The 27342-nt window shown below is 46.0% G+C and overlaps 1 protein-coding gene and 1 long non-coding RNA gene across 3 annotated transcripts in view; one reads left to right on the top strand and one right to left on the bottom strand.

The window, feature by feature from the left end:
• LOC134911559 (uncharacterized) overlaps window positions 1-23672 on the bottom strand; it is a 54717-nt gene extending 31045 nt beyond the window's left edge. Inside the window, exon 1 of the long non-coding RNA XR_010176671.1 lies at window positions 23557-23672. This is a non-coding gene — a long non-coding RNA (uncharacterized LOC134911559). The remainder of the gene's footprint in view (window positions 1-23556) is intronic.
• The window catches only part of TRAPPC3L (trafficking protein particle complex subunit 3L), a 324467-nt gene that overhangs the window by 179763 nt on the left and 117362 nt on the right, over window positions 1-27342 (top strand). The window contains exons 1-2 of one of the 2 annotated variants that reach the window (XM_063919703.1): window positions 23792-24057; window positions 24987-25226. The exons of the other annotated variant lie outside the window; for it this stretch is intronic. Of the exons in view, the coding sequence (XP_063775773.1) occupies window positions 25062-25226 (165 nt within the window). The 5' untranslated portion in view covers window positions 23792-24057; window positions 24987-25061. Of the gene's footprint in view, window positions 1-23791; window positions 24058-24986; window positions 25227-27342 lie in introns of those variants that run through there. 2 annotated transcript variants of the gene reach the window in all.

The following is a 27342-nucleotide window of genomic DNA, read 5'->3' as shown; positions in this document are numbered from 1 at the left end:
CTCCCAGTAGGCGGCGGCTTAGCGTGTGCAAAGCTGCTAAAAGCAGCTTGCAAGCGAACAACTCGGAATGACCACCAAAGTTCATCACTAGCAGCACAGCATCCAACTTTACATACCAACAATGACCACTTTGCTTTAAGCCGTACAAAGATTTCTTTAAGAGGCAAACTTTTCCCTCTTGGAACATATTCTCGTCATAATGTTCAGGTGGTTCCATATAAATCTCCTCAATTAACTCTCCTTTCAGGAATGCAGAATCAAAGTCTAACTGGTATAACAATAAATCATGAATTATAGCAATGGCAATGACTAACCTCAAGGTGCTGTACCTTGTGACAGGTGAAACGATCTCTCCGTAGTTGAGCCCAGAATTTTGTGTGAATCCTTTAGAAACAAGGCAGGCTTTATAACGAGCAATAGTCTCATCTGCATTCAGCTTTGTGCAAAGACCCACTTGTTCTTGATTGTCTTATGGTTATTCGGCCTGTCAACTACAGTCCATGTACTGTTATCATCCAGAGCTGACAGCTCTGTATTTATTGCTGACTTCCATTCTTTCCAGTCGCTACTTGATTTTGCTTCCTGTATATTTTGGGGTTCACAGTAAGCTATATTTGCATATTCCTCACTGTATCTTTTTGGATGGAACACCTTTATTGCTCCTCTCAGAATGTCTGTTTCCTGATTGGGTATCTGCATTAACACTTTCAGGTTCAGACACGCTTTCCGCTGCCTGTCAGCGATACATATTGTTGCTGTGATTCTTGTTCCACTGTTCTAGTGATTGGTGCTGTCTCATGGAACACCACATCTCTAGACTTTAGAAGACGTTTGTTTGTAATGTCCCAAAGCCTGTATCCTTTGCTTTCTTCACAGTATCCTAGCATAATACATTCCACTGACTTTGGATCTAATTCCATCTTTTCTCCTTAGATATATGTGAATAGGCTTTACAGCTGAAGACACAGAGATGATTGACAGCTGCCTTTATGTTGGACCACACCTCCAGTTGCGTTTTACCTTTATGGCTACTGTGGGCGCACGGTTTTTAAGATATACCACAGTAGACACTGCTTCCGCCCAAAAGCTTTTCTCCAGGCCTGCGTCACTCAACATATTTTTTGCTCTCTCAACTATTGTACAATTTTCACACTCACTCACACTGTTTTGTTTTGGCGTGTAAGCAATTGTTAGTTGATACTGTATGCCATATTTTTTCAGCAACTGCACTAAAACTGTTGTCATACTCTCCGCCATTGTCGATTCTCAAGACATTTAATTTCTGACCCTCTGAGTCTCCACCAGGTTCTTGTATTCCACAATTTTATTGACAACTTCACTTTTAGCTTTCATGAAATACACGTGTCATCCTTGTGGCATCATCAATAAATGTTATAAAATACCTGTAGCCGGGGGGCGGAGCTTGTGTCCTAACTGGGAAGACGTGTCCCTGGGGAGCTCCTGCTGAAACACACTAATAAAACCCCTTTTCACAGCCCTAAACCTGCCTATCTCTCCCTAACAGTTTCCCACAGCAGCCCTTACTGTTCTGTATATCTGGGGAGTGAGCTGCGGAGCCGGAGCACGGGCCTGGCCTGTGCTTGCGGGTTGCGGCCTTCCCCCAGTGGTGAAGCCGGGGCCTCAATTTCACATTACCCCCATCCGAAATCGGACGAAAATCAGGAGCCGCCCACCTCTGCACGGACAGATCCGCGGCACACCCCTCACCTGCAGTGACCCGGCCGGGGTGTAGAGAAACTTGCAGGTGCCCCTGGAGCTGCAGGACCGAGCTGAGGTGCGGAGACCCGGTGGCGGCGGCCATATTGGTTGTGGCGTCCGGCGGTAAGCAGACACTGCACCGCTGGGAGAAGCCCACTGTCCGCGGCAAAACATCAAGGGGGGCTGGCGGAGGGCGCTGGGGGGACAAGAAGACCTCGGGACCCCCGATTAAACAGCCGAGAGGGCCCGTAGAAGAATACTCTGAGCTCGGTGGACGGTGGCCATCTTGGAGGAGGCACGACAGGTTCCTCTCCCCTGCTCAGTGCTGCCCCTGCTGGACTTGTGGGGGAACGAACACCCCACATCAGCAGTGATTTAAACCAGAACCTCAACACTGCAGCTACTGCTATTAACTACTTACTATCTACATTCTGTGCCACACTTCATTTATTCACGGATTGGTGTGTTATGCACCGCCCCTTCTTTACACTACTTCTCATATTTTCACGGAAAGGTGTGTGGCATTTTAGGATGCTCTCCTGTGGACCCCTCTCACTATTTTAATAGATAATTAGGACCTATGTCCTTTAAATGATGTAAAAACACAGATGCCTGACTTCCCCCTCACCCGGATCAACTGTTGAACACGTAACATCCCGGTGGATCATTCTTGTTACCACTCCTTAAACGGACGTTTTAATCTCACCAGATATTATGAGCAGAGCAAACACCAGAGCAAAAAAATCAGGAGCTTCACAAGATATTTTACACCACTTCTCACGCCGGGAAAAACCGACTGAAACTTCATCTCCATCCTCACCGATGTCCACTCCCATCATGGATCATACAGATGCACCCTCCACTAAGGCGGACATTAAATCCCTTCAGAATATGATATCAGACCTTAAGAGCTCCTTCACGACAGCTCTTCAGTCAGCGATCGGGGAATTAAAATCTGATATGGCGGCTCTGGACACCCGCACAACCGCGCTGGAATCACGGGAGGACCACCAACAAAATTTCCACAAGCAAGTGGGCGAGGACATGAGCTACCTATCCAGCGAGTTGGAACTCCTCAAGGATAAAATTGAGGATGGCGAAAATCGCGAGAGACGGAACAACTTACGCATCCGCAATGTCCCTGAATCTGTCTCAGCCTCCGAACTGGAACCATACCTCCGACGCTTGTTTCTGCACTTGGTCCCGTCACTCTCGGACTCTGCCATCGCGATAGAGAGAGCTCACCGCGCCCTGAGACCTAAACCGAAGGACTCGGAACCTCCCCGCGATGTCATTCTCCGGTTTCTGTCATTCAAGATTAAAAATAGTATCACACTGGCGTGCAGAAACTCAACCTCAATTTTATTCGAAGACTCCCGGATTCAGATCTACCAAGACTTGTCACCGGTGACCATTGCTAAACGACGCGACCTAAGATCTGTTACCTCTACACTACGTGACAATGGTTACAAATATCGCTGGGGTTTTCCTTTTCGCCTCATTGTGGAGATTGACGGCAAGGTTCACACCATCCGCTCGCCTGAAGAAGGAGATAAGCTGCTCCGAAAGTTGCAGCTGTTCCCGGCTGTTACGTCATAGATATGAAGCTCCATGCGTTTAAATTCTGAGTTTTTGTAACGTTTAGTTTACTTGACTTTGCTCTCAATCTTGCTCAACTGTTATATAATCCTTGTTATAGATACCGTTTTATACACTAATGACCCATATACTTGTTTCTCAAATTGTTCTTATTGGCGGACCTTTATACCTTACGTATTGCTATGTTATTATTTCGCTGTCCTAGTCGACGGCTCGGAGTCATGGCCCTATGGATGGAGTACTGGATTGATTCCTTTGCTGCTGCAACGGGGCCTGTCTCTGGCCGTCGATCTGTCCTGCGAATTTACTATTTACTTTAGTGTTATTACTTTATTGATACTAGCTGTTATATAATTATTTTTTCTTCAGTGTTCAGTATCTAGGAATGCCCCACCCTTGTGATGGGTCTTAATTCGTTATGCGAAGGTCCATCCTATTGGCTTATTATTGATCTCGGGTGGGGGGCGTCAGTGCCCTGTCTTGATACTTCCTCCCCCGAACATTAGGGATTAAAGTTATTTTCAAATATAGTGGGTCATTACCCTCCTTTGTCATATTGCATTTATATCCCGCCAGCGAGCTCTTTCTACTTTTGTAGAGCTCAATCTTGGCAGCCGAGTATCCTGCCTATTGGATACAACGTCTGCCTTTTTCTTTTTCTTTTTTGTCTCACTTTCTCTTACTCCCCTCCTCTCTTTGACCCCTGTTACAATACAACTGCCAGTTGACATCTCTGTATTCACAGACAGATAGATTCATTTATTTAATATTGTTTGTATTCAGTAATATATATTTCTATTTTTCTCTTTTTATTCTTTCTTTCTATTTCTCTTATCCATTCAAGCAGAGTCCGGGAACCCTGAGATCTCCAGCGAACTACTCCCTCTTTCGCTTCAACCATGCCGTTAACATGCTTGTCCATTAATGTCAAGGGGTTGAATACTCCCCAGAAGCGCTCTCATCTCCACAGATCTCTTAAAACATTAAAAGGTGACGTGATTTTCTTACAGGAAACCCACCTGAAATCAGACTCCCATCCCTCCCTGACATCTAAACAATTTCCCACGGCCTGGTACTCCAATCACACAGCAAAAAAACATGGGGTGGCCATACTAGTAAGAGGGTCCATCCCCTTCCAATTCTTAGACTGTAAACGCGACAATGAAGGTCGTTATATAATGGTGAGAGGAAAAATTGGACACGAGGAGGTTACCTTCGCTAATCTATATTCTCCAAACACTACCCAATCCAAATTCTTCCGCAAATTTTTTCACGACCTTTACTCGTATAGAAGAGGTAAGACGCTTGTCGGGGGTGACTTCAATATGGCTCTTACAGGCATGGACAGATCCGGCCCCTTGCGAAGTAGTCAAACCCTAAACTCCTCAGTATTACACAGGAGTATGGCCGAGGCTGGTTTGTTCGATGTATGGCGTTTTCTCAATCCAACCACCAGGGACTATACTTTTTATTCCACTCCGCACGATGTGTACTCTCGCATTGACATGTTTTTGAGTTGTGCACCTCTCTCCCGGACCGCTCGCTCTTCCTCGATAATTCTGCTTACATGGACTGACCACGCAGCATTAGCTGCGACATTTGAAATTTTTGACATTCCTGACGGTAGACCGACATGGAGACTTAACGAGACGTTATTGAAGTTCCCTAAGTTTCAGGACTTAATTAAAACAGAGCTTCGAGAATATTTTGAGGTTAATGTAGAAGGCGACTGCAGTGTAGCCACCATATGGGAAGCCCATAAGGCGGTCATCAGGGGATCTATTATCCAATTTGCATCCCGCCGTAAGAGAAACCGAGAAACCCAAATTGCTCTGTTAACAGATAACATCGCAACATTGGATCAGGAGCATAAACGCACACGCTCTAAAAAAACTCTGGCCGAACTTTCTAAGGCACGGGATGACCTACAATCTCTTTTGGCGGAGGATATCGAACGCTCACTTTGATGGGCAAACCAATCGTTTTACGATAAAAGTAACAAAGCACACACTCTGTTGGCTAACCGCTTACGTGCCAAAAAGGCTAACCAATGCATCCATACTATTAGACTTCCCTCAGGTAACATCACTTACGACCCCAAAAAAATTAATAGTATCTTTTTTGACTATTATAAGACACTCTACAACCTTGACCCCCCCGTCCGACCCTTTAGCACAAACCAGACAGACACAAGAATACCTAGATTCGTGTGCCCTCCCTCGTTTAGACGAGGAAACCAACTCTGCTCTCAATGCGGATATTTCTGCTGAGGAAATTGAAGCTGCACTAAAAACTCAGAAACCTTCTAAAGCACCTGGCCCGGATGGCTATCCGATGGTGTACTACAAAACCTTCGCCCCTCAACTCATTCCTCATATGGTCTCTTTGTTTAACAAGATATTACAGGGTACGCCTTTTCACACTGACTCCACAACGTCCCGCATTATAGTAATCCCGAAACCCGGAAAGGATCCCTCGTACTGCTCAAATTATAGACCCATATCCTTGATAAACACTGATCTCAAACTTTTTGCCAAAATATTGGCATCTCGCCTGAACGCTGTGTTGCCATCATTAATAGACCCTGATCAAGTGGGATTTGTTCCTGGCCGTCAGGCCTCGGACAACACCAGACGTATTGTTAATTTGATTCATCAAATAAACTCATTGAAAACACCAGCGATTGCTTTGGCACTAGACGCCGAAAAGGCATTTGACCGCATCTCTTGGCCCTTTTTGTTTTCCACCCTATCTTCATTTGGCTTCCATGGTCAATTCATCACCGCAATAGCAGCTCTCTATTCCGACCCCTCATCTACGGTCCTGACCAATGGATTGAGCTCACCTCGAATTAGGCTGAAAAATGGTACTCGGCAGGGCTGCCCTCTTTCACCCCTACTTTTTGCTTTATGCATTGAACCTCTAGCGGCCCGAGTCAGACTTAATACTGACATAGGAGGTGTTACAGTGGGACAGAACTCGTACAAAATATCTTTATTTGCGGACGACGTGTTCTTGACTCTCACTAACCCCCTGATTTCTCTCCCTAATCTACAGAAAGAATTACTCCTATATGGTTCCCTCTCTGGCTACAAAATAAACCACACCAAATCTGAGGCCCTTACATTTAATGTTACATCCCATACGCATTTGATTTTAACCTCCTCTTTCCCCTTTCTTTGGAGACCCTCAGCTATCAAATACCTCGGCATATTCATTACTAAATCCTACACCACCCTATATCAGGCTAATTATGTTCCTATGATTAAAACTATCACCCAAGACCTAGATAAATGGGACCGCTTATTCATTTCGTGGATTGGACGGATCAACGCCCTAAAAATGAATCTCCTCCCCCGTATTCTTTACCTATTTCAGACCATTCCGATAATGGTACCCCGAGCGACTTTGACTTCACTGCAGTCGCTGTGCAACAAATTTATTTGGGCTCACCGTAAATCTCGTTTAAGACGAACACTGTTGACTAAGAGAGCTACCTCAGGCGGTTTGGGTTACCCTGATCTTCAGGCATACTTTAACGCCTGTCACCTTAACCACATAGTGTCCTGGCATTCCCCCCAAGGGAACAGAAAATGGGTTGATATTGAGAATTCAATATATCAAGGTATCCCCCTTGACTCTCTTCTATGGCTCCCCAAGTCCTGCAGACCAGCCTCGGCCTATTCAGTCCCCACGATTAAATTCACCCTAGGATTGTGGGACAAAATCCGCAGCACCCACAATCTATCCTCTTACCCCTCACCTCTAACACCTATTTGGGGGCACCCTGCCTTCCCCCCAGGCTGCGAACGAAGAATAGCGGCCCCATGGCAATCGCAAGGTGTCACGAGATTTATCCATGTTAAAGGCCACTCAGCACCGACCTCTTTTGGAGATTTTCATGAGCGCCTAGGTATCCCATCCTCGTGTCATTACCTTTACATCCAAATTCTTAGCTTTCTCAAATCTCAGCTCAAAACTACCCCTTTGAAATCACCCACCTCCTTTGAACATATGTGTCTACGTTCAATTGGCAAAAAGGGGAATATCTCAGCAATATACAACTCTATTCTGATTCCAGATCCCCCTGCCCGTGAACCCCACGAATTAGCTTGGGAATCAGATCTTTCCCACCCGTTGGAAGACGACAAATGGGAGGAAATTAGATCACGCATCGCTAAAGCTTCGATTAATGTGGCACTTAGGGAAACATGTTATAAGGTCTATACCAGATGGTATCTGGTCCCCTCCAGACTTCATTCCATTTTCCCCACGACATCAAACCTGTGTTGGAGACTCTGTGGAGAGGAGGGCACCTTTTTTCACATATGGTGGACATGCCCCTTTATTCGCCCCTTTTGGAACACGGTTGGAGCACTCGTTGCTCAAACCTGTGGACATAACTTGGATCTCTCCCCTGAAATAGCTTTGCTTCACGCCCCCATACCGTCGTTACCCAAAACCCAAGACAAGCTTGCCATGCAATTTTGCATGGCGGCTAAATCTCTGATCGCTAAATCCTGGAAAGATCATAAACCACCCTCCAAGGCTTTACTGATGACCAAGATTAACTATATAGCCAGTATGGAATATATCACAAGCCTGAGGAATAACAATGTAGCCCAGTTCCATAACATCTGGTCTCCATGGTACCTCGCACGCTCTTTATTAATGCCCGGACTCTGCTAATACCTCTAATACCTTAGTTGTCTCCCCCTCTGTTTTCAACACAGTGGTCTGTTCCCCAACCTCTTGCTCTATTATAGGTAACCTTCCTAACGTTCCCCCTCTATTAACATAAGTTTGCTTGCTTCTTCTCCCCTTTCCTCCTCTTTCTCTTTCCTGCCTCTACTCTTTATAAGATTATACTCTGTTTTGGTATAGATTCTATACGATAACTGAAAAATAAAATGAGAATGATCGAGTATACGTCTGAAGGTACACAAGGAGCTTACTACTAATATAAGTCAGCCTATATTAACATAAAATTGTCTCTATTAGCCTGTTATGGTATGTAAAATTCTTGCCCTCGTGCTCAATACCCTAACCTGTACAACTTCGTTATTGTTACTGTTTTGACTACTGATCACTCTCAATAAAAATTCTAACTTTAAAATACCTGTAGCCACTCATTACCACTGCAATTTCTCAGTCTGCAATCTGAGGCCTTGTTCCAAACCTTGTGACATATAAAGCATTTAAACTTGAGCTTTCTAGACTTAGTACCTTTTGTGTATAAGGCAGAACCCTCAGCATGTGTCTCGACAGGACTACGTTCTTGGAACTGCAGCAGCTTGGCTCTTACAATTTCTGTTGTGAGCTTGGTATCATTAGACTCCAAAGCTACTACCAGTAAATCGATTTCTGGTGTCAGATTTTGTAACATCGCCACCATCACTTCCTCGTCGTCCACCTGTGCCCCCACAGATGCCATCTGCTGAGCTATTGACAGTATTTTATCAATATAATCATTCATGTCCTTACAGGCACTTAACTTTGTCCCATACAGCATACACCTCAAGTTTATTCTTCTTATCAGACCTTTGTCCTCATACGCCATTTGTAGAGCTGCCCACATGTCTTCGGCTGACACTTTCCCGCTGATAATGGAGTAGACGTGTTGTTCCACAGCCAAGCCTATTGTCCCGATGACTCTATCCACTTCAACTGGGTTTGGGTCTTCTCCTGGCTCAATTGTGACTTTCCAGAACTTTTCCCGCTTAAGCTGCATCTCCATGGCGAATTTCCACTTTGTGTAATTCTCTGAGCCTTTTAGCTTTGTAAAGTTCACACTGTTCCCTCTACTGTACATTCTTCTCTATATTTAATAAAAGTACTCCTTTAATCAGCTGCACTTTTATTTCTTATGTTATGTACCTCTGTTTTATAATGCATTTCCGACTTGGGGTCCTGGGCCCATAACCTGTTGGCAGAGTGTTGCGGTGTCAGATAGAGATGTTAGTCCACACAATGGCTCTTAACCTGGATGATTGGTTTATTCAGATAACAGCTTGTAGTATATAGAAGATGCTCTGCAGCAGCAGGAACTCACAGTATACATGTGAAGCAGTACAGCGGTAAAACAGCGTCTCAGTACACACAGGATGCGGCTGTAAACACACAGGGTGCAGCTGCGGGGTAGAACACTCAGGAGAGCAGAAGCTGCACTTCAGTGCAGTTGTTTCTCCCAGGAAGAATTCTCTCAGACTGTGAGGAAGCTAGGCACCTCCTCCTGCACTGAGCTGACACTAGGAGGTAAAACACTAGACCACAGAGTGATCCACTGTCTAACAAGAACGCCGTTGACGGGGCACAGTCCAGCCACTGCAGGCGTGTCCGAACCATTGCGGGGGCAGGCCGCGGCAGCTGCGTGACATCACACACACCCACTGCGACCCGGGATGCAGCGGGTAGCTCCCTGCCAGAGCACAGGTGCTACGCAGGCAGGGAGCTACTCGCCGGGTGCAAAAGCATTGCTGCTGTGCAATGCTTTTGCAACAGTGTGGGGGAGGGCAAAGCCAGACATGCAGGGCGGACTAGCCCTGTGTTGGGCGTCCCCCCGCATGTATGAGAAAATGATCGTAGATGTGCTAAATTTAGCACATCTACGATCAGATCTGAATTAGGCCCCTGGTACACTCATATTTTTGGGGTACTATATCCTTCTGAGCATAGGCACATGTACTGCATTTTATTTGGGTGTGCACCGCTGGAGGGGCATGTCTAGCACTGGCCATTGGGTGTGTCATGCCATCCTTAAATTAATCGCTTTATGCCTATAGTGGCATCTCATAGAAGAGGGATTTTATGATTTCTCTTCCGCAGCCTTTGATGAGGTTTCGGAAAATTGACACTGTGAGCATTCGCAGTGTCAGAGACTTAGGTGGAGGACTCCTCTTATGTGGCTGGGATGTAACTAGCAGGGACAGTTCTAGCTGCTGCGGTCCTTCCTAGTTACATTTTAATACATAGGGTGGAATTCAATTGCCTAAAGTGATGGGAAAATAAGAATTTACTCACCGGTAATTCTATTTCTCGTAGTCCGTAGTGGATGCTGGGAACTCCATAAGGACCATGGGGAATAGACGGGCTCCGCAGGAGACTGGGCACTCTAAAAGAAAGATTAGGTACTATCTGGTGTGCACTGGCTCCTCCCTCTATGACCCTCCTCCAGACCTCAGTTAGGGAAACTGTGCCCGGAAGAGCTGACACAACAAGGAAAGGATTTGGAATCCAGGGTAAGACTCATACCAGCCACACCAATCACACCGTACAACTTGTGATAACCATACCCAGTTAACAGTATGAACAACAACTGAGCCTCAGTCAACGGATGGCTCATAACAATAACCCTTTAGTTAAGCAATAACTATATACATGTATTGCAGAAAGTCCGCACTTGAGACGGGCGCCCAGCATTCACTACGGACTACGAGAAATAGAATTACTGGTGAGTAAATTCTTATTTTCTCTGACGTCCTAGTGGATGCTGGGAACTCCGTAAGGACCATGGGGATTATACCAAAGCCTCCAAACGGGCGGGAGAGTGCGGATGACACTGCAGCACCGAATGGGCAAACACAAGGTCCTCCTCAGCCAAGGTTTCAAACTTGTAGAATTTTGCAAACGTGTTTGAACCCGACCAAGTAGCAGCTCGGCAAATCTGTAATGCCGAGACCCCTCGGGCAGCCGCCCAAGAAGAACCCACCTTCCTCGTGTAGTGGGCTTTTACTGATTTTGGATGCGGCAATCCTGCCGCAGAATGAGCCTGCTGAATCGTGTTACAGCTCCAGCGTGCAATCGTTTGCTTTGAAGCAGGAGCACCCAGCTTGGTGGGTGCGTGCAGGATAAACAGCGAGTCAGTTTTCCGGACTCCGGCCGTCCTGGCGACATAGATTTTCAAAGCCCTGACTACATCAAGTAACTTGGAGTCCTCCAAGTCCCGAGTAGCCGCAGGCACCACAATAGGTTGGTTCAAATGAAACGCTGATACCACCTTTGGAAGAAATTGGGGACGAGTCCTCAATTCTGCCCTGTCCATATGGAAGATCAGATATGGGCTTTTACATGACAAAGCGCCAATTCTGACACCCGCCTAGCCGAAGCTAAGGCCAACAGCATGACCACCTTCCACGTGAGATACTTTAGCTCCACGGTCTTAAGTGGCTCAAACCAGTGGGATTTCAGGAAATCCAACACAACGTTAAGATCCCAAGGTGCCACTGGAGGCACAAAAGGGGGCTGAATATGCAGCACTCCCTTAACAAACGTCTGAACCTCAGGCAGTGAAGCCAGTTCTTTTTGAAAGAAAATAGATAGGGCCGAAATCTGGACCTTTATGGACCCCAATCTTAGGCCCATAGTCACCCCTGACTGTAGGAAGTGCAGAAATCGACCCAGCTGGAATTCGTCTGTTGGGGCCTTCCTGGCCTCACACCAAGCAACATATTTCCGCCATATGCGGTGATAATGCTTTGCTGTCACATCCTTCCTAGCCTTTATCAGCGTAGGAATCACTTCATCTGGAATGCCCTTTTCCGTTAGGATCCGGCGTTCAACCGCCATGCCGTCAAACGCAGCCGAGGTAAGTCTTGGAACAGACAGGGTCCCTGCTGCAACAGAGGCAGAGGCCATGGGTCCTCTGAGATCATTTCTTGTAGTTCTGGGTACCAAGTTCTTCTTGGCCAATCCGGAACGATGAGTATTGTTCTTACTCCTCTCTTTTCTTACTATCCTCAGTACCTTTGGTATGAGAGGAAAAGGAGAAAACACATAAACCGACTGGTACACCCACGGTGTCACTAGTGCGTCCACAGCTATCGCCTGAGGGTCCCTTGACCTGGCGCAATATCTTTTTAGCTTTTTGTTGAGGCGGGACGCTCTGCTTGACTCAGGCAGGGCCGGTGCAAGGTCTCTTGGCACCCTAGGCAAAACTACTGCCTGCTGCCCCCAACACCACCAATTACCCACTTTCCCAGTCAGTAAGGTGAAAGCGCATGGACAGCTTCTTATATGTTTCCCAGCCGTCTAACTGCATTGAGTACAACAAGAATGTCTCTCTCAGAGACATCCTTATTTGATGGGTACACTCAGTGGCTCTCCCTTCCCAGATTCTGGCACTCTACCCAGTTGCCTATCTCTTTCCATTTCATTCTGTCTCTCATACATACTGTACATACATATCCATACACTATTTCATATATACATTCATACGGGTGTAGTATGGTATGCCGGTGGCCAGGCTCCCGACGACCAGCATACCAGCGCCGGGAGCCCGACCACCGGCATACCGACAGCATGGTGAGTGAAAATGAGCCCCTTGCTGGCTCGCTGCGCTCGCCACGCTATTTTATTCTCCCTTCAGGGGGGTCGTTGACCCCCACGAGGGAGAAAAAGTGTCGGTATGCCGGCGCCGGTATACTGTGTGCTGGGATCCCGACAGTCGGCATACTGAAGACAACCCCATTCATACATACTCTGTCTCTCTCATATTCCTTCACATCTATCTACTTTTTCTGTCTCTTATTCTCGCTCTGTTTTACACACATACTATCTCCCTTTATTTCTGCCACACACCTCTATCTCTTATACATACATATATACATCCATACACTGCCTCTCTCATATATACAGTCATACATACAGTACACTGTCTCTCTCATATATACAGTCATACATACAGTACACTGTCTCTCATATATACAGTCATACATACAGTACACTGTCTCTCATATATACAGTCATACATACAGTACACTGCCTCTCATATATACAGTCATACATACAGTACACTGCCTCTCATATATACATTCATACATACAGTACACTGCCTCTCATATATACAGTCATACATACAGTACACTGTCTCTCATATATACAGTCATACATACAGTACACTGTCTCTCATATATACATTCATACTGTACATACACTGTCTCTCATATATACATTCATACTGTACATACACTGCCTCTCATATATACATTCATACTGTACAGTACACTGCCTCTCATATATACATTCATACTGTATAGTACACTGCCTCTCATATATACATTCATACTGTACATACACTGTCTCTCATATATACATTCATACTGTACAGTACACTGCCTCTCATATATACAGTCATACTGTACATACACTGCCTCTCATATATACATTCATACTGTACATACACTGCCTCTCATATATACATTCATACTGTACATACACTGCCTCTCATATATACATTCATACTGTACAGTACACTGCCTCTCATATATACATTCATACTGTACAGTACACTGCCTCTCATATATACATTCATACTGTACATACACTGTCTCTCATATATACATTCATACTGTACAGTACACTGCCTCTCATATATACATTCATACTATACATACACTGCTTCTCATATATACATTCATACTGTACAGTACACTGCCTCTCATATATACATTCATACTGTACATACACTGCCTCTCATATATACATTCATACTGTACATACACTGCCTCTCATATATACATTCATACTGTACATACACTGCCTCTCATATATACATTCATACTGTACATACACTGCCTCTCATATATACATTCATACTGTACATACACTGCCTCTCATATATACATTCATACTGTACATACACTGCCACTCATATATACATTCATACTGTACATACACTGCCTCTCATATATACATTCATACTGTACATACACTGCCTCTCATATATACATTCATACTGTACATACACTGCCTCTCATATATACATTCATACGGTACATACACTGCCTCTCATATATACATTCATACGGTACATACACTGCCTCTCATATATACATTTATACGGTACATACACTGTCTCTCATATATACATTCATACTGTACATACACTGCCTCTCATATATACATTCATACTGTACAGTACACTGCCTCTCATATATACATTCATACTATACATACACTGCTTCTCATATATACATTCATACTGTACAGTACACTGCCTCTCATATATACATTCATACTGTACATACACTGCCTCTCATATATACATTCATACTGTACATACACTGCCTCTCATATATACATTCATACTGTACATACACTGCCTCTCATATATACATTCATACTGTACATACACTGCCTCTCATATATACATTCATACTGTACATACACTGCCTCTCATATATACATTCATACTGTACATACACTGCCACTCATATATACATTCATACTGTACATACACTGCCTCTCATATATACATTCATACTGTACATACACTGCCTCTCATATATACATTCATACATTCATACTGTACATACACTGCCTCTCATATATACATTCATACGGTACATACACTGCCTCTCATATATACATTCATACGGTACATACACTGCCTCTCATATATACATTTATACGGTACATACACTGTCTCTCATATATACATTCATACTGTACATACACTGCCTCTCATATATACATTCATACTGTACATACACTGTCTCTCATATATACATTCATACTGTACATACACTGTCTCTCATATATACATTCATACTGTACATACACTGTCTCTCATATATACATTCATACTGTACATTCACTGTCTCTCATATATACATTCATACTGTACATACACTGCCTCTCATATATACATTCATACTGTACATACACTGCCTCTCATATATACATTCATACTGTACATACACTGCCTCTCATATATACATTCATACTGTACAGTACACTGCCTCTCATATATACATTCATACTGTACATACACTGCCTCTCATATATACATTCATACTGTACATACACTGCCTCTCATATATACATTCATACTGTACATACACTGTCTCTCTCATATATACAGTCATACATACAGTACACTGCCTCTCATATATACATTCATACTGTACATACACTGCCTCTCATATATACATTCATACTGTACATACACTGCCTCTCATATATACATTCATACTGTACATACACTGCCTCTCATATATACATTCATACTGTACATACACTGCCTCTCATATATACATGCATACTGTACATACACTGTCTCTCTCATATATACAGTCATACATACAGTACACTGCCTCTCATATATACATTCATACTGCACATACACTGTCTCTCTCATATATACAGTCATACATACAGTACACTGCCTCTCATATATACATTCATACTGCACATACACTGTCTCTCTCATATATACAGTCATACATACAGTACACTGTCTCTCATATATACAGTCATACATACAGTACACTGCCTCTCATATATACATTCATACTGTACATACACTGCCTCTCATATATACATTCATACATACTAGTGTTCACTCTAGAATCCGGGCAGGGCGCCGGATCTAGAGGGGCACAAGCGTGTGCGCGAAAAGGGGCATGGCCATGCAAAATAGGTGGCGGGGTCATTACGTGTAATAAAAGTGGTCGTTTCAGCCCACAGACATAAAAAAGGGGGCGTGGGCGGCCGGCGGCATCACTGTTGGGGGCGTGCCCAGCACCTACGGAGGTGCTGGGCTTCCCCCAAGCTCGCTCTCAGCATGAAGGAATGCCGTGCGCATGCGCACGGCATCTTTACACGCTGGGAGGGCAGGAAGCGGGCGGCTGTTTTAGCAGGGCGCCGCAGAAAGGGCAGGGTGGGTTTTGCCCTTAAAAAATCGGGCAGGGCGCGGCGCCCTGCTAAAACAGCCTAGCGTGAACACTACATACACTGCCTCCCCCATGTGTATGTATGTACATACACTGCCTCTCTCATATACATTCATACATACACTGCCTCTCACATACATATATACATACATACATACATACATACATACATAGCCTCTCTCATATATATATTCATACATACACTGCCTCACATACATACATACATGCATGCATGCATACATACATACATACATACACTGCCTCTCATATATACATTCATACATACACTGCCTCTCATATACATACATACATACATACATACATACATGCATACACTGCCTCTCTCATATGTACATTCATATATACACTGTCTCTCATAAACATACACTGCCTCTCTTGTATATACATTCTTAAATACACTTCCTCTCTCGTGTATACATTTATACATACACTGCCTCTCATATACATACATATATACAATGCCTCTCATATACATACATATATACACTGCCTCTCGTATGTACGTACGTACGTACGTACGTACGTACGTACGTACGTACGTACGTACGTAACCTCTTTCATACATCCATCCATTCACTGTCTCTCTCATATATACATTCATACATACACTGCCTCTCACACACACACACACACACACTTATATATATATATATATATATATATATACACATACATACACACACACACACAACATTGCACTGCCTTGTATACTGTATACATACATATGCGGCCTCTCTCATTCATTCACACATACATGGCCTCTCATCAGACATAATACATATACGGCCTCTCTAGTACATACATGGCCTCTCATATATACACGGCCTCTCTCATACATGCATACATATATGGCCTCTCTCATACATACATACATACATGGCCTCTCATCATACATACACGGCCTCTCTCGTACGTACGTACGTACGTACGTACGTACGTACGTACGTACGTACGTACGTACGTTCGTACATACATACATATATATACGGCCTCTCTCATACATACATACATACATGCATACACTGCCTCTCTCATATATACATTCATATATACACTGTCTCTCATAAACATACACTGCCTCTCTTGTATATACATTCTTAAATACACTTCCTCTCTCGTGTATACATTTATACATACACTGCCTCTAATATACATACATATATACAATGCCTCTCATATACATACATATATACACTGCCTCTCGTATGTACATACATACACGCACGCACGGCCTCTCTCATACATACATACATACATACATACATACATACACGGCCTCTCTCATACATACATACACTGCCTCTATCGAACGTACTTACGTACGTACGTACGTACATATATATATATATATCTACACGGCCTCTCTCATACATACATACATATGCAGCCTCTCTCATACATGCATACATATACGGCCTCACTCATACATACATACACGGCCTCTCTCATACATGCATACATATACGGCCTCTCTCATTCATACATACATACATACATACATACATGCATACATACATACATAGCCTCTATCATACATACATACATACACAGCCTCTCTCATACACACATACATACATAGCCTCTATCATACATACATCCATGCACAGCCTCTCTCATACATACATACATCCATAGCCTTTATCATCCATCCATCCATACATAGCCTCTATCATACATACATCCATACATACATAGCCTCTATCATACATATATATATATATCCATAATACCCTGCCTCTCTCATACATAAATACACTGACTGCCTCCATAGTCCACACATATATGTAGCCAGGGCACACTGTGACCTCTACCACTTTCTCGGGGAGAGACTCCTCCAGGAAGCCACTACTCTGGATGCCGCATCACCACAAAGTACATCTTACCGCTGGCCGGGTTGGCGTGGGGTGGGGGGGTTTACTGCTCCCTGCAGCTTCCAACATCTATCAGCTCTTGGTCCCGCCGGCCGGGTTGGCGCTGCTGCTGCTGGCGGGGAGGCACTGCTCCCCGCCCCGTTGCGGTCACCGGCTACATAGCGCAGCTGGCGGGGGTTAAAGTGCCGCTGGTGAGGAGCAGGTACCTGCTGCCTCTGATTGCATGCGCGCTTGACCTTAATCCCCTCCCCCTTGAAAATATTAAGGTAAAAGTGGGTTGCTGGGGGAAAAGTGGCTGCCGCTCCTGTCACCAGCATCTGGTACAGTAGATGAAAGATGTTAAAGAAATGTCTTTCATCATTTTAATGTTGGGCTGAATAAGAGGCGCCCTCCAGCGGCTGCCGCCCTAGCCAGCTGCCTAAAGCTGCCTAGTGGTAGCGCCGGCCCTGGACTCAGGGCATTGTAAATGGCCCTTAGTTCCAGTATATTTATGTGTAGTGAAGTCTCCAGACTTGACCACTGCCCTTGGAAGTTTCTTCCCTGAGTGACTGCCCCCCATCCTCGGAGGCTTGTATCCGTGGTCACCAGGACCCAGTCCTGTATGCCGAACCTGCTTCCCTCGAGAAGATGAGCACTCTGCAGCCACCACAGCAGAGACACCCTGGCCTTTGGGGACAGGGTGATCAGCCGATGCATCTGAAGATGCGATCCGGACCACTTGTCCAACAGATCCCACTGAAAGATCCTTGCATGGAACCTGCCGAAGGGAATTGCTTCGTATGAAGCCACCATCTTTCCCAGGACTCGCGTGCAGTGATGCACCGACACCTGTTTTGGTTTCAGGAGGTCCCTGACCAGAGTCACAAGCTCCTGAGCCTTCTCCTCTGGGAGAAACACCTTCTTCTGGCCTGTATCCAGAATCATGCCCAGGAAGGGCAGACGCGTCGTAGGAATCAGCAGCGACTTTGGGATATTCAGAATCCAGCCGTGCTGTTCAACACTTCCTGAGAGAGTGCTATGCTGACCAACAACTGCTCTCTGGACCTCGCCTTTATAAGGAGATCGTCCAAGTAAGGGATAATTATAACTCCCTACTTCCGAAGGAGTATCATCATTTCGGCCATTACCTTGGTAAATATCCTCGGAGCCGTGGACAGGCCAAACGGCAACGTCTGGAATTGGTAATGACAGTCCTGTACCACAAACCTGAGGTACTCCTGGTGAGGTGGGTAAATGGGGACATGCAAGTAAGCATCCTTGATGTCCAGCGACACCATAAAATCCCCCTCTTCCAGGATTGCAATAACCGCTCTGAGCGATTCCATTTTGAACTTGAATTTCTTTATATAAGTGTTCAAGGATTTTAAATTCAGAATGGGTCTCACCGAACCGTCCGGTTTCGGTACCACAAACATTGTGGAATAGTAACCCCTTCCCTGTTGAAGGATGGGGACCCTGATTATCACCTGCTGGAGGTACAGCTTGTGAATTGCCGCCAGTACTACCTCCCTTTCCCTGGGGGAAGCTGGCAAGGCTGATTTGAGGTAACGGCGGGGGGGAGTCGCCTCGAACTCCAGCTTGTATCCCTGAGATGCAATTGGTACAGTCCAGAGATCCACCTGTGAGCGAACCCACTGGTTGCTGAAGTTTCGGAGACGCGCCCCCACCGCACCTGGCTCCGCCTGTGGAGCCCCAACGTCATGCGGTGGACGTAGTGGAAGCAGGGGAGGATTTTTGTTCCTGGGAACTGGCTGCCTGGTGCAGCTTCTTTCCTCTACCCCTGCCTCTGGCCAGAAAGGATGCGCCTCTGACTCGCTTGCCTTTCTGAGGCCGAAAGGACTGCATTTGATAATACGGTGCTTTCTTAGGCTGTGAGGAAACCTGAGGTAAAAAAGTCGACTTTCCAGCTGTTGCTGTGGATACTAGGTCCGAGAGACCGTCCCCAAACAATTCCTCACCCTTATAAGGCAAAACCTCCATGTGTTTTTTAGAATCAGCATCACCTGTCCACTGCCGAGTCCATAATACTCTCCTGGCAGAAATGGACATTGCATTAATTCTAGATGCCAGCAGGCAAATGTCCCTCTGTGCATCCCGCATATATAAGATGACGTCTTTTATATGTTCTAGGGTTAGCAAAATATTATCCCTGTCGAGGGAATCAATGTTGTCTGACAGAGAATCAGTCCATGCTGCTGCAGCACTACATATCCATGCTGAAGCAATAGCAGGTCTCAGTATAGTACCTGAGTGTGTATACACAGACTTCAGGATAGCTTCCTGCTTTCTATCCGCAGGCTCCTTTAGGGCGGCTGTATCCTGAGACGGCAGGGCCACCCTTTTAGATAAGCGTGTGAGCGCCTTGTCCACCCTAGGGGATGTTTCCCAACGTAACCTGTCCGTTGGTGGGAAAGGGTACGCCATCAGTAACCTCTTAGAAATCACTAGTTTCTTATCAGGGGAACTCCACGCTTCTTCACACAAATCATTTAATTCATCAGATGGGGGAAAAGTCACTGGCTGCTTTTTCTCCCCAAACATATAAACCCTCTTGGTAGTAACCGGGTTAACATCAGAAATGTGTAGTACATCTTTCATTGCAGTAATCATGCATCGGATGGCCTTTTTAGACTGTACATTGGTCTCATCATCGTCTACACTGGAGTCAGACTCCGTGTCGACATCTGTGTCCACCATCTGAGCCAGAGGGCGTTTATGAGCCCCTGACGGCTTCTGAGTCGCCTGGGCAGGCGCGGGCTGAGACCCCGGCTGTCCCAAGGCTGCTGCGTCATCGAACCTTTTATGTAAGGAGTTGACACTGTCGGTTAAGACCTTCCACATATCCATCCAATCAGGTGTCGGCCCCGACGGGGGCGACACCACACTTATTTGCCCTTGCTCCGCCTCCACGTAACCCTCCTCATCAAACATGTCGACACAGCCGTACCGACACACCGCACACACACAGGGAATGCTCTGACTGAGGACAGGACCCCACAAAGTCCTTTGGGAAGACAGAGAGAGAGTATGCCAGCACACACCACAGCGCTATATAACACAGGAATTTACACTAAAATAAGTGATTTACCCAACAGCTGCTTAATTATCTTATTTGCGCCTAAATTTATGTGCCCCCCTCTCTTTTTTACCCTTCTTGTATCAGGATACTGCAGGGGAGAGCCTGGGGAGCTGCTTGCAGCGGAGCTGTGAAGGGAAAATGGTGCTGGTGTGCTGAGGAAGAAGGCCCCGCCCCCTCAGCGGCGGGCTTCTGTCCCGCGTTTTGTGTAACTTAATGGCGGGGTTTTTTACACATATACAGTGCTAGACTGTATATGTGTATTTTTAGTGCCAAAAGGTATTCAAATTGCTGCCCAGGGTGCCTCCCCCCCCCCCCCCCCCAGCGCCCTGCACCCTACAGTGACCGGAGTGTGTGGTGTGCAGTGGGAGCAATGGCGCACAGCTGCGGTGCTGTGCGCTACCTTAATGAAGACAGGAGTCTTCAGCCGCCGATTTCGTCGTGTCTTCTGTCTTCTGGCTCTGCAAGGGGGACGGCGGCGCGGCTCCGGGAACAGACGATCGAGGTCAGGCCCAGTGTTCGAACCCTCTGGAGATAATGGTGTCCAGTAGCCTAAGAAGCACAAGCTAGCTGCAAGCAGGTAGGTTTGCTTCTCTCCCCTCAGTCCCACGTAGCAGTGAGTCTGTTGCCAGCAGAAGCTCACTGAAAATAAAAAACCTAACAAATACTTTCTTTTCTAGCAAGCTCAGGAGAGCCCACTAGGAGCACCCAGCTCTGGCCGGGCACAGATTCTAACTGAGGTCTGGAGAAGGGGCATAGAGGGAGGAGCCAGTGCACACCAGATAGTACCTAATCTTTCTTTTAGAGTGCCCAGTCTCCTGCGGAGCCCGTCTATTCCCCATGGTCCTTACGGAGTTCCCAGCATCCACTAGGACGTCAGAGAAATTGGGGGTGAGGGGGATATTCAATTGTTCTCCTTTATCGTACACGTCGTGCCCAGAGAGGTCGGATGTAGCCACGTAAAAGCAGCTAAACCCAAAGTAAGGGCACAATGCGACAAAGGCCCATTTGGCTGCCCAAGCGGGTCACTTTTTTCGCTCATTTCAGCTCGCTACCTCAGGATGTAGTGAGCTGAAATGCCGACTCCAGCAGCTGATCGCGCCCAAACGTAGAAATATTTGAATAGCTACACCATCTACTGGCTGCCAGCACCGAAAACAATTGAATTCTGCCCATAGAGTGGATAATTTAGTTGAAAAGGAAAAAAACATGTGTCACTGACTGATAATAATTGTGCCGATTCCACGCTTATTAGTACTCAAAGTGAGATTAAAAAACCATGGGGCCCTAGGCAAGATACTGATTTGGAGCCCCCCTCCTGTGACCCACCCCCACATCACCTTCCTCTGCCACTCAGCACATTCTTCAGTTCTCTCAGCCCCTCATCAGTCATCACCTTCCTCAGCCCCACAGCACCTTCCTCAGCCCCTCATTAGTGTCCATAGCCCTTCATCAGCATCGACAGCACAGTCCTCAGCCCCACAGCTCCTTCCTCAGCCCTTCACCAGCATCCACAATACTGTCCTCAGCCCCTCATCTGTGTCCACAGCACCTTTCTTAGCACCTCATCAGTGTCCATGGCCCCTCATCAGCATCCACAGCACATTCCTCAGCCCCTCAGAACCTTCCTTATAATCTTCCTCAGCCCCATACTCTGCCCTCATCCTCTCATCAGCAACCACAGCACCTTCTTCAGCCCCTTATAAGTGTCCAAAGCCTCTCATCAGCATCCACTGCACTTTCCTCAGCCCCTCATCAATTGCCCACAGCCCCACAGCACCATCCTCATCACCTTCCTCAGCACCATCCTCCCCACCCTCCTCAGCCCCATACTCAGCCCCTCATCAGTGTCCACAGACCCACAGCACAATCCTCATCACCTTCCTCAGTCCCTCATCAGTGTCAACAGCACCGTCCTCAGCCCCTCATCAGTGCCCACGGGCCCTCAGAACCATCCTCATCACCTTCATCAGGCTTCAGCCCCTCATCAGTGTCCACAGCCACCCAGCACCATCCTTCATCAGCATCCTCATCAGTGTCCAAAGCCCTCGTAAGCATCCTCAGTGGGTGTGGTTGTACAGCGCCCTCCTCTCCTGGTTCACCTCGTTGAGTAGAGGCCGGATGGCGGAGCTGCAGCCTGCTCCTCTCTGTATTCCCACATTGGTTCATTGTGAAGTTGCGGCTCACATATTGTACTTCCTGCAGAGCATAGTGCCGGGAGGGGGACCCACTCAACAGAACTAGCCAATGAACAGAGGTGCTTCTGCATGTGTATGTGGGGTGGCCACTGGCGTATCTTGTACCACCGGCCAAGCAGAGCTCCGGGCCTATGATTCTGCTTTTGGCGTTGCGTGTCTGGGTGTCAGACATTAGAGGGTGCCTGTGCCTATGCCTCCGGGGCAGGTACATGCTGATCAGCCATTGACTTCGCTGCCTCTCTCTAGCCCCACTCCTCACCTGTATCGTTTCAGCCTCATCCTCATCTGTGGCCTGTGTTTCCTATCCACCTGTGTCTCTCGGCCCCCCCATCCCTGTGTCTCTCAGCTTTCCCATTCCCCTGTGTATTTTAGTCTCCTCCTCCCCCTGTGATGCGGCCTACCTGTGTCTCTCAGTCTCCCTGTGTCTATACCATTCGGCCCTTGTCTCCCCAGCCCACACTGCATGCATGCTGAATTTTCTGCATCATCTTCACAGGTGTCTAGGCTAATTTGCTGTCCAGTGTCACGGCGTCATGACATCACGTGCGTCATGACTTCACGTGCCCTGCTTTGGACACGGCATAAAACAAACTTTATTGTGCCAGCTACCGGCGGCCAGCAAGCTGGCCTCTCTGCCTCCCACTCCTTCTCTTTCTGCACTCGATATGATGACTACAGCGTGGCACAGACAAGACAGACACAGTAATTGGACTCCCAAGATTCCTGAGGGTCCGGAGCCCCTCGGAATTTCAGGGCCTGTTACAAGATTGCCCTTTGTCCTCCCCTGTCACCGGGCCTGTAAATCTCACTAGATTAGATATGTGACACAAACCAGTTTCTTGACTAGACAGCAGCTCTGCCTTGGGAGCCTGAGAATTAGAATAGAATGATGGGTAGATAAGGTAAAATTCTCAATGCTCATGTTATCAGCACTTTAATTTGTTTCTATGCATCAGAATAGAAGTTTCTTTTTATCAAAGGCGTTCTCATCTAAAATTAAAAATAAATGTCTCTCCCTATGGTATTGATGGAGGGGCTGATGCTGACTGCGGGTGTGTTGGGGCACCTGTGCGAGACGGACAAATCGTACCACTTTTTAATATAGATAAATATATTTTTCTTTATTTTCTCAGCATTATGAAGGGCTTGTACTATTTAACTGATTGCCCGATCTTGCTGTTTAACTGGATATTGGCCCTCATTCCGAGTTGTTCGCTCGCTAGCTGCTTTTAGCAGTAGTGCAAACGCTAAGCCGCTGCCCTCTGGGAGTTTATCTTAGCTTAGCAGAAGTGCGAACGAAAGGATCCCAGCATTGCTACAAAAAAAGATTGTGCAGTGTCTGAGTAGCTCGAGACTTACTCCTAGCTAGCGATCACTTCAGTCTGTTTAGTTCCTGTTTTGATGTCACAAACACGCCCTGCATTCGGCCAGCCACTCCTCCGTTTCCCCAGCCACTCCTGCGTTTTTATCGGGCACGCCTGCGTTTTTACACACACTCCCCGAAAATGGTCAGTTACCACCCAGAAAAACCTACTTCCTGTCAATCACTGAACGATCAGCAGTGCGACTGAAAAGCGTCGCTAGAGCTTGTGTAAAATTACATTGGCTTATGTGAAAGTACGACGCGCGTGCGCAGTGCGCACCATACGCATGCATAGAAGTGCCGATTTTTAGCCTGATTGCTGCGCTGCGAACAACGGCAGCTAGCGATCAACTCGGAATGACCCCCATTGTTTCTTACTTCAATTCTGTTTGAATATTGATATTTCTTGTATGCCTTTTCTTGCTGATGTGTCTCCCTAAAAGCTCCTATGTCGCATGTGTTATACAGAGTGTAAAGGTGCTGTTGCAATTGAGATGCACAGTATCAGAAATGTTCTGGAAAAGTGCTGGGTGTTACTAGGCGATGACTGGGAAGTGGATAAACAGGTGCACGGAGATGGTCCTTCTTATGGAGCGTATTGTGGGAGTGCCGCATGCTGTCGCTGATGCGTTTGCTTACACAGATGCTAAATCGTTCACTTTGGAGGTCATACTCAGATTGAAAATCTGTACCTGTCACAGGACCGATGTAAGTTTTGATGACATGACCGATTGTGGCATCTAAAGAGGAGGTATAACAGCATCTACGGATGCTGAAAGAGGGGGTCTCTTAATCCTTGCACATTAATACGCATGGATGTACATCATGAAGGACTTTGTAGCTGCATTTAAATCAAGTCACAAATGGACAACTGCAAAAAGACGCAGCCGCACCCATGATTTATATATGTTACTTTCGCTATTACATCTTTACTACTTGTTTTCTATGCTACTTTTATGGTAGATACTTCCTATGTATTAGTAGTATAGGTTGGGCAATTGTGTTGTATTGTTCTTATATTTTGAATACCTATTACAAATAAAGGTGATATGAAAAGGAAAAATAAATTCTATAAACTATGTACAGTCAATGGATCATACATAGGGGGTCATTCCGAGTTGTTCGCTCGTTGCCGATTTTCGCAACGGAGCGATTAATGCAAAAATGCGCATGCGCATGGTTCGCAGTGCGCATGCGGCTAGTATTTTAACTCAAGATTTAGTAGATTTACTCACGCTCGAGCAAAGATTTTTCATCGTTGAAGTGATCGTAGTGTGATTGACAGGAAGTGGGTGTTTCTGGACGGAAACTGGCCGTTTTCTGGAAGTGTGCAGAAAAACGCAGGCGTGCCAGGGAAAAACGCGGGAGTGTCTAGAGAAACGGGGGAGTGGCTGGCCGAACGCTGGGCGTGTGTGTGACGTCAAACCAGGAACGAAACTGACTGAACTGATCGCTATTTGTGAGTAAGTCTCGAGCTACTCAGAGACTGCTAAGAAATTTCTTTTCGCAATTCTGCTAATCTTTCGTTCGCAATTCTGCTAAGCTAAGATACACTCCCAGAGGGCGGCGGCTTAGCGTGTGCAATGCTGCTAAAAGCAGCTAGCGAGCGAACAACTCGGAATCACCCCCATAGTGACTAGCAGTACTTGCCCTCTCTAGACCTCCACTGGTAAATAATGAAATATTCCCTGTAAGACACTGCATGTTGGCCCTCATTCCGAGTTGTTCGCTCGTTAGCTGCTTTTAGCAGCATTGCACACCCTAAGCCGCCGCCCTCTGGGAGTGTATCTTAGCTTAGCAGAATAGCGAACGAAAGGTTCGCAGAATAGCGAAAATAAATTTCTTAGCAGTTTCTGAGTAGCTCCACACCTACTCAGAAATAGCGACGAGCACAGCCCGTTTCTTTCCTGGTTTGACGTCACACACACGGCCAGCGTTCGGCCAGCCACTCCCCCGTTTCTCCAGACACTCCCGCGTTTTTGCCTGACACACCTGCGTTTTTCCGCACACTCCCAGAAAACAGCCAGTTTCCGTCCAGAAACACCCACTTCCTGTCAATCACACTACGATCACTTCAACGATGAAAAAACTTTGTTCTGCCGTGAGTAAATCTACTAAGTTTTGTGTTAAATTACTAACCGCATGCGCACTGCGAACCATGCGCATGCGCATTTTTGCCTTAATCGCTCCTTAGCGAAAATCGGCAACGAGCGAACAACTCGGAATGACCACCGTTATGTAGAGCGGTCCTCAAGCGCTGCTAGATGGTCCAAATAATTCTTGATGACCTGTATATTGTTGATATGGGTGGAAGAGTACAATCAATCAATAGGTGAACATTGTACTGTTGTCACTGTACAGGAACCTTCAAACTCACCATAACTTAGTGAGATGCATTCACATAAAGGTTTCTTTGATTGGTCGTTGTTTATCTTCCACCAATAGCCATATATAAACACATATGAAATGACACGCACCTGGGCTATAAAGCCCTATATGCACCAAAAGGTTTTTTTAGTCCACGTATTCTCCACCAAGCAGACGTGACCCAAGGTTCATAAAAACAATTTATTTTTCCATAAAAAATAGTCCATATAAAAACATACAAATATTGTAATTCTTCCTGATCTAGCTGAAAGATGTTTTGTTCCACTCTAAACCCCAAAGGCTTATAGAAGGATTTCTTTTAGGAGACAACACTCCTCACCATACCATTCCCGGGACAGGTCCATGATGAAGTGTTTCTCCAAGATGTTAGCGAAAAAACTTCAAGCCGATAAGGTGAATAAGAGTGGACGACAGCTATCAGGGAATCTCCAGAACA

Source organism: Pseudophryne corroboree, chromosome 4 (genome assembly GCF_028390025.1).
Source record: "Pseudophryne corroboree isolate aPseCor3 chromosome 4, aPseCor3.hap2, whole genome shotgun sequence".
In the NCBI taxonomy this organism is placed as follows: domain Eukaryota; kingdom Metazoa; phylum Chordata; class Amphibia; order Anura; family Myobatrachidae; genus Pseudophryne; species Pseudophryne corroboree.
Note: the sequence above shows the minus strand (reverse complement) of the source record. Positions and strands in the feature narration are given on the sequence as shown.